This window comes from Lampetra fluviatilis, chromosome 11 (genome assembly GCF_964198595.1).
Source record: "Lampetra fluviatilis chromosome 11, kcLamFluv1.1, whole genome shotgun sequence".
Taxonomy (NCBI): domain Eukaryota; kingdom Metazoa; phylum Chordata; class Hyperoartia; order Petromyzontiformes; family Petromyzontidae; genus Lampetra; species Lampetra fluviatilis.
Window position 1 is genome coordinate 9,444,119 of NC_136285.1, and position 9,158 is coordinate 9,453,276.

Consider the following 9,158-nt stretch of genomic DNA (forward strand, 5'->3'; position numbering starts at 1 on the left):
CAGATAATCGTTACTGATGTTGGCCGTGAGCGGGAATCGAACCCGGGTCGCCGGGTTTGTAGCGCAGCTAACCGCTACACTACTGCTCCCCATCGCGTGTAGAGGCACACACACGCACGTTTTGTTGGTTATGCCGTGGGCTTTTTAAATAGAAAAAATCCCAATGCCCCTTCCTTGCGGATGAAGGGGGAGTAGAGAGAGAGAGAAGGGTGGGAAAGAAGGAAAGAGGGAGAGAGAGCGAGCGCGAGAGAGAGCGCGCAGGGGACCACAGAGAGAGAGAGAGCTGGCGAGAGGTTAGCAGTGCATTCGGCAGCAATCATCTTCAGACATGTGTGCTGATGTCCTCGTTTCAAGCACAGGTGATGGCTTTATAATACGGCACCTCGTTCTGTTGATGAAATGTTGTAAGTCGTCTTGTTTTGTTCACTGCTTTTTAATGGTAGTAATATGAACGTTAATTATGTTACAACGATAGTATCTGTGTCTTCATTGCATCAATTTCCATAGGATAATGGCATAACTTAAAAGTGTCTGCGTACAGACAGATATATGAATCTTTTTTTTTCAGATATTACAAACCCACAAAAGAGTGAGCGGAACAACTCATTAAAACAAAAGTAAAAATACGTGAAAATGAAGACATCGGCCTCTATATATTAATGGCATATTTAGTGCACAGCTTTAGTTTCAAACGAATGCAATAAGCATGCAAAATCCGAAGGTGCTAGCCATAGGGAAACACTTCATTTCTCTTCTCCTAACGTGCTTGGTAGCCCAGCAAGTGGCTCTCACTCAAAATGAGGGTGGCAGTGGCAAGAGAGAGGTGCGACTGGACGGAGACCTGGTTCTGGGTGGCCTCTTCCCAGTGCATGAGAAGGGCAGTGGACCGCAAGACTGTGGGAGGATCAACGAGGACCGTGGCATCCAGCGCCTGGAGGCTATGCTGTTTGCGTTGGGTCAGATCAACAGGGATTCATCGCTGCTGCCCGGAATAAAGCTGGGAGCACACATCCTGGACACATGCTCCAGGGACACTTACGCCCTGGAGCAGTCCCTGGAGTTTGTTCGCTCGTCGCTGCTGAAGGTGGACGAGACGGAGTACATGTGCCCCGATGGCTCGTATGCAATCCAAAATCAAGGACCCACGGCCATCGCTGGGGTCATCGGCGGTTCCTACAGCAGCGTCTCCATCCAGGTAAATATAAACTCGTCTGATTATACACATCCGACACTTGCTGCGTGGGGAAAGTTCTGAGCCGGGTGATATTTTAGTGGTGCATGTTGCATTGCATATGGACGTGCTGATCGAGCTTAATTTTATATTGTGCCGTAATTCAGGGTTGTTGTTCAACTAGTATCGTATGCCCGTACTGGTCTGTGGAGCCACATGAAGACCCTCCAGAATAACTGATGATTGTTGTCATCATTCTCAAACCCGAGGGACAGGAGAGAGATAGATTGTTGGATTTGCTCAATATTTACACTAATCGTGTGTTCGTTGTACTGCATTATATGGACGGTAAAAGGGTGCTTGGAGAGCGACTTGATTTTTTCAATTAAACAACTGGTTATTGCCACGGTGGCCTTGGCATTTTCAAACACGCCACCCACTGCCAAGTAGACGTTATAGACGGTGCGACAATAGCAGGAATAGGGCCTTGCCTTTTGGTGTCAAAGCTTAAATGACTAAACGTAAAACTAATTCGCAGTGCCAATAAAAATGCATCTACGTCCACGCAGCACTCCCTTGAAAATGGCAAAAAAATCTGAATGCGCTCTCAAATGAATAAACGACATAAAAAAAATTCATAATAAACGTTTTTGGGGGAGACCACTTTATTTATAAATCATATATTGTTTCTCAAATACCTTCTCTCTCCCTTGCCCCGTGGGGCACCTGGCCTCGGGTTTGTTGTTCGTGGAATATTTGTACCCCCTCTGTCCGTCACGTGCGCTTTGTACCGGACTCTTGTTTAATAATAAATAAATAAACGATTATATAAAACAAATACTAAACAGTGTTTTTTCCCCAACTCTAGGTAGCCAACCTTCTCCGCCTCTTCCAAATCCCACAAATCAGCTACGCCTCCACGAGCGCAAAGCTGAGCGACAAGTCGCGCTACGACTTCTTTGCACGCACGGTGCCCCCAGACTTCTACCAGGCCAAAGCCATGGCTGAGATCCTGCGCTTCTTCAAGTGGACGTACGTGAGCACGGTGGCCTCTGACGATGACTACGGCGAGGCCGGAATGGAGGCATTTGAGCACGAGGTCAGGTCCAGAAACATCTGCATTGCAGTATCCGAAAAGGTTGGACGGTCGGCAAACAAAAAGACATACGACGGCGTTATAAAGGCACTGATGCAGAAGCCAAACGCCAAGGTTGTGGTCTTGTTTACAAGGAGCGACGACGCCAAGGAATTGTTGGCCGCCGCCCGAACGCTCCACGCGTCGTTCTACTGGGTCGCGAGTGATGGATGGGGTGCCTTGGAAAGTGTCGTAAAAGGACAAGAGGATGTTGCTGATGGCGCACTAACGATTGAATTGAACTCGCAGCGGGTGAAAGAGTTTGACGAATATTTCCAAAGTCTCCTTCCTGCGAAGAACAAAAGGAACCCGTGGTTCACCGAGTTCTGGCAGCAGAGGTTCCAGTGTACTCTGTCACGTGGACACCGGCACGGAAATGTCTGCAATGCATCCATGTCACTCCGAAGAAGCAGTTACAAGCAAGAGACCAAAATAATGTTCGTGATTGATGCAGTTTTTGCTTTGGCCCACGCATTGCATAACATGCACAAGGAACTCTGTCCAAACACAACCAAGCTATGTGCAGCCTTCACACCAATCAATGGTGTTAAGCTGTATAAGGAATTTATTTTAAATGTCAGCTTCCAAGGTAAGGTAATACATTTCACAGCTTAAGAAAATGTTCAAAAAAAGAGAGAGTGGAAATATAGTTTGCCCTTGCTGCACAAACACATAAGTCTGGGCAAAGGTAATTTCACTCACACGCCCCATTGCTCTTCATGGAATGAAAAATTATAGGCCGTGTGTCGGTACAATTACACTGTAAGATACAAACATGCTCACTGAAAAGACATTTTAATTACTTTGAGCTCTTGACTCATAATTAATAAAAACACAATAGGCATGCACACGGTTATTTATTTATATCCCTGGTATTAAATGTTTTGCATTCAATAATTCTCTAGCTGTATTGCCCCTGTGTACTGCATGTGTTTCATAAATCTCGATTGTTTTGTGCTACAGCTCCCTTTGGTGATCACGACCGAATTGTGAAGTTCGACTCATCTGGTGATGGATTGGCAAAGTACAACATATTCATTTTCCAGAAATCAAACGGAAAATACTCGTACACTAAAGTTGGCCATTGGTCACAAGGCCTGGTTTTACAAGCAAACGAGATACACTGGGCCAAATCCTCGATTCCGGTGTCTCAGTGCAGTGACCCATGTGCTCCAAACGAAATGAAAAGCACGCAGCTGGGCGACTCCTGCTGCTGGGTGTGCATTCCGTGTCAGCCCTATGAGTACCTCTACGACGAATTCACCTGCATGGACTGCGGCCCCGGCAGATGGCCTTCGGCCGACCTGAGAGACTGCTATGACCTCCCGGAAGAGTACATCAAGTGGGAGGATGCCTGGGCCTTGGTGCCCATAGCAATCTCCTGCATTGGGCTCATTTGCACCGTCACGGTGCTCATCACCTTCATTGTGCACGGCAACACGCCCATCGTGAAGGCCTCCGGGCGGGAGCTCTGCTACGCTCTGCTGGCCGGCGTCTCCATGTGCTACAGCACAACGTTCACCTTCGTGGCGAAGGCCACGGTCCTCGTGTGCGCTCTGCGGCGGCTCATTCTCGCCGCGTCATTCGTGGTTTGCTACTCCGCTCTGCTCACCAAGACCAATCGGATTTCGCGAATGTTCAACAACGCCAGAGAGGGCGGGAGCACGAGGCCAAAATTTGTGAGTCCCCTGGCCCAGATGGTAATCTGTCTCACCCTGATATTAATCCAGCTCTCCGTTGTTGCCATTTGGCTCATTGTGGAGAATCCGGGATTGAGGCGATTCACCATCCCAGACAAGCGGGAGGTGGTCATTCTCAAGTGCAGCGTCCGGGACTCCAATGTGTTAATATCCTTGGTCTACAATGTGTGTCTTGTCATGGTGTGCACTGTGTACGCTTTCAAGAACAGAAAATGCCACGACAGCTTCAACGAGGCCAAGTTTATTGCCTTCACCATGTACACAACATGTATTATCTGGCTGGCATTCGTGCCAATTTTTTACGTAACGTCTGGTGACTACAGGGTATGTATTGCACTTGAGCAATCTATGTGACAGTTTAACCCACTTGTGCAAATAATTTGTGAAGTTATCGCCACGTATATGTAAATATTATCAGTTCTTTGCCAGCGCCTTTATTGCTTTAGTTTTAACGGCACCATTTGTGGGTAAAATTGTGAATTATTACAAAGCATTTTGTTTCATAGAGTCAGTCTTATTTTTTACTGCCTATCTGCAGATATGACTGTCTTGCTATGTTTAGATAAATAAGTAAATAACTTTACACGCAGGTAAGTGAATGCATTATGCACGCATGACCCGTTGAAGCTTGTTTGCAAGTCACCGTGGAGCCAGTTTTGAAACGCATATGTAAAAACAAATCTGGATCTATTACACTGGTCAACAAAAAAAAATGTTCTGGCCTGGACTTTTGCAGCTGTTTTAGACTAATTTCAGGGTGCTGATTCCAAATCTGATCTCAGATTTGCTCTATCACATCATTTTTATGCTATCGGCATACCCCATTTTCAATTATTTTACCCGAAATTAACTGTCACTTATGATTGCAAGTTGTTTCGAGTTAGTGACTGCTTTAGTGTTAAAATATGGTGCTGTATTTTAGGATAGTGTGTTTATAATATCATTTTATGTAGATATCCACATTTATTTAATATATTTCTTCTGCAGTTTTTATTGAAAATGCAATATTTTATATCTGAAAAACCTGATGTGATAGACAAAAATGGATGCCAGATTTGGAATCAGCACCCCAAAATTACAATATAACCGTTGGAATACCTTATGCCAGAAAAAATGTGTTGACCAGTGTTATATTTAATACAAATCCCACATGGTAACTCCATGCATACATTCCCTGATTAACATTCATTAAACATCATAGGTGCAGTATTTAAATAACCAGACCGTTGAAAATATAAGTGCAGGCATTCAAATTTGGCCAGACCATGTGTTTGTGTGCTGAATTATTTGCACATGTATTTGCATGAATCGTATTCTTCGTGCCATACGTGCTATTGTCTTATTATTATGCTCCCCAGGTGAAAGTTATTTAGTTTCACAATGTCCCTTGCTCTTGGTATAGCTGCTGCCTTTGTGTTGTTACTGCCCTGCAGGTCCAAACCACAACCATTTGTGTCTCTGTGAGCCTCAGTGGCTCGGTGGTGTTGGGATGCCTGTTTGCACCCAAAGTGAACATTATCCTCTTCCAGCCGCACAAGAACGTGGAGAGGCCACCCAAGCCGACCACCATCAGCCTCGCCGCAGGGACTGCCACCTCCTTTTCACTCCGTAAGCTTCGCCATCGATGTTCACCACTTTACCAAGTGAAACGGAATGCTTCTTCAAATGTATGTCTGCTGAACTTCTTTGGCACCATACGTCACAGCCAATCGTGGTAATCGGAGTTGTATTTAGGATGCTCATCTTCTATTAATAGCCTTGAGCCAGCGATGGCATTCGACATTCTCATGATAGAGGGTGAGTCTATCAATAGGATAACCGCTAACAACTTCCTCACAAAACGGTTCCAATTTTATAGACCCCCCAGAGGGATGATGGGCTGATTGAACCCCTGACCAGGATATGAACTCACAACCTTCCTTTTGGCAGCCATCCGCTATGCTGATCCCTCTGGTCAGATTTAGCCTGGGGCAGTTATTGCTTCATGGCCTCCCCTTTGTATATCCAACACCTTTCGTTGATTCTTTTACCACTACCCTTGACCAAACCCTGGCATTCACCTTGGATATTTCAGTTCTGGATTTTACATATCATATACAAACTGTGAACGCTGAATCAAATAGGAAAAAAACCGAAACTATTTTCATTTTGGCACACATAGTGATACAATGGCATGATAAGATTAATCGTAGTGCTCCAGTATTGCTATTATAAAGCGGTCTATATTTTTGGTTGGTGTCATAAAAATTCGAATCCACGGCTGCAGCCCCGAAGCCACTGTGTTAATCCGGCCCTGCTTGCGCCTCCAGGTTCCGTTAATCATCGCCACGTACGACAGAGCATAAATGTAGCTTGGCATTGGCGGGGGGAATGGACAAGGAGAATATTTAATGAGAGTGGCTACATGTGGTTTGTAGGGAAACTGCGATTTATCGTGCGATAGCTCGATATTCCCATTCACCCTTGCCTATGACCAGATAACTCTGAATATGTCCATTGTCAACAAATCTTGGAAGCTAGGCCGGATTGAGCCTGCTTCATATATGCAATGGGGGGGCTGCCTAGGAACTTCAGATCTTGTAATGCTGGACTGCGAATTGGCCAGGAGGTGGCAGCATAGCAATGAATTTTTTCAATGCATCTGTGCCAAATTTAGTGTTATCCTCATGTATGAGTGGGGATAATACTTAAATAAATGATATTCTTTCCAAATGGAAAGTTACGTGTAAGGATCACATTTGAGATGAAATTTGAGATTTATGGAGGCCAGTAAATGGCAATACAGCAATTACTTTTTAAATCTCTCTGTGTGGAACTTGGAACTTTATTCCACACGTGCGTGAATTTTCTCCGGGCACTCTAGTTTCCCTTCCACATGCCAAACACTCGTGAGCAGAATTTGCCAAACATTGCAATGTAGGATCCCTCCTTACGACGCAACCATCACAAGTGGGAATTTCGCGATTAAGTTAAAGGGCGTTCGTTAATGCTACTCATTGCACCTCGCAAAAAGTGGTCTGTGCGGGTAATTATCAACCAAAGCCACTGCGTAACTCGCCGTGTCATTAAGTTTGCATTACATTCGACTCGCTCAGCGCCCGACGTGACCAACGATGCACGAGCTATAGTCGCGTGACATTTCGTCTTAGTAAGGCCGGTAGTTGTGGGAGGGAGATTGTTGAGTTATCGTCGAGATGGGATGAGTGTTGCTATGTGGGTTGAGGGAGTGAATTGGGGACCCTCGGGGCAACAACAACAAAACAGGTGGAGACATGGCATGGAATTGTGGATAAGCCACAGCATTAAGCAGTAATGTTCACCAGCAGATGTTTGGGCTAATTGGATAGCCAATTGACGAAATATTTCCTGTTTCTTTTTATTTCAGCATCAGCAAGTGCTCCATATGTGCCGACTATTTTCCGTGGCAAGGAAATTGATTCCACGACGTCTTCACTGTGATGCTTTTGCCCGTGAAGACAAAAGTCGAGCATGGAGATGAAGCCTAGAGCTGTGTGGTACTCACGGAAGCCATATCCGACTGTTATATGTTGACCATCATGTGAATTTATTTTTGTATACATATCACTTTTTAATACGTTAACCATTTTCAAGTATTATACCTCATGATCGGTTGGTGTTTAATACGAATATGTACATTATTATGAAATGCATTTTTTTTGTTAAATTTAAGAAACGGTCAGTAATGTGTAAACAAAATACTGACCTAACGCTTATGGGGAAAAGGGCAACATGTACAGCACAGTATAAGTAAAAATGCAAACGTATTGTAAAAAAAACAGCTCTTCTCGATTTTTGGGATTTTCACCCTATGAAGCTGGGGGAAGATATCCCTGATTGGCACGAGTAGGAATATGAAACAGTGCACTGAAGAATGCGGATCAGAGAGGGGTGGTGAAAATGCTTCTGAGACCTACTAAAACATGACTCTTGCATGGTGTTCCAACGTATTTGAAGCCACATGTTTGTTTTGATCATGTGACATCAGTATTGGTGGATATGAAATTACAAGGCGGTGTTGTTTCGTATTTTATAACGTGGGTGCTAATTGGATACCTTCGAAACAAAGCATTTTGACCGCCCGCTCATGCAGTTTGTCTTTCAGGAGAATGTGTTGATTGAAAAGAGGGAAAGCAATGTATGAACTTGGAGGGCAGTAATTGTAGTGAGCATATGCATATTTCATCTGCTGGTGTGTTTGTATTGCTGTAGCATAGTGCATCATGTGGTCGCGTACTGAAAGTCGGTGATTAATTACATTACTGCTGCTCTATTTACCGTACGTCATTGCTGCCATGCGTTGGGCATCTTTACTCACTCGTGAACTGTGTCAAAGTAAGCACGACGATAAGTAGGAATGGATAACGGTACCATTTCTATTCAACTGTATGGCATACATTTATATATGTCACAGCATTCCAATGTAACAGTTCAAAATATTCTGGCAATGTAATGGTTATACTGTATTGAGATAATAAAAATAATAATAAAACAACGAATTTATTTCAATGTATCAAGCATATATTCCATAGGACTTTAGTTTTTTCTTAATTATGTGAACTTGTATGATGCCTATTTAAAATTGTCATCGTTTGTAATATTTTAAAGTATTTTTTTTTAAATAACGACAGTATATCGCTGTTTCAAATGAGAGTGTATCAACAAGCTTTGAAACTATATTTGTCTTCATGTTAACGAAGTAAATGTTTGATTTTGACCTTGGTTTGTGGGAGCTTGAATGACTGCGTCAGTTTCCTTGGAGTCAAATTGCCCTTTCCCAGTATACAAAAAGCCAGGCAACATTGGTTTGATCTTCTTTTGTCTTTTTTAACATCGAGTTGATAGAATGTACGTGTGGTCACTGCAAGAGAACCCTTTTCTAAAACCAATTTCACACTTGCCATTGGTTGCCCTCTAAATTGACCGTCATTTGTTCCACTTTGGTCTTCGTGAACCCGTCATGAACATGGGGGTAATTCGATTAATAATGGGTCTCTCAATCTTCAAATCGGGTTTGTCTCCCCATCTTTTTCATTGGCAAATTATTAGAGGCCTCGTTCCCCAATCGGAGGCGTTTCATTTCTGTGTAAAGTTATTGCAGACAGGCCGCGAATCTCTCCCTTGTTATCATACT

The 9,158-nt window shown here is 43.8% G+C and overlaps 1 protein-coding gene across 1 annotated transcript; it reads left to right on the forward strand.

Moving 5' to 3' along the window:
* The first annotated feature begins 268 nt into the window (after window positions 1–268).
* On the forward strand, window positions 269–8,741 carry LOC144934695 (metabotropic glutamate receptor 3-like). Its single transcript, XM_078860742.1, has 6 exons — window positions 269–359; window positions 569–1,195; window positions 2,040–2,895; window positions 3,270–4,330; window positions 5,440–5,614; window positions 7,392–8,741. The coding sequence occupies exons 2-6, from the start codon at window positions 707–709 to the stop codon at window positions 7,463–7,465; spliced, it is 2,655 nt and encodes an 884-aa protein (XP_078716868.1). The 5' UTR covers window positions 269–359; window positions 569–706; the 3' UTR covers window positions 7,466–8,741.
* Window positions 8,742–9,158: the final 417 nt, after the last annotated feature.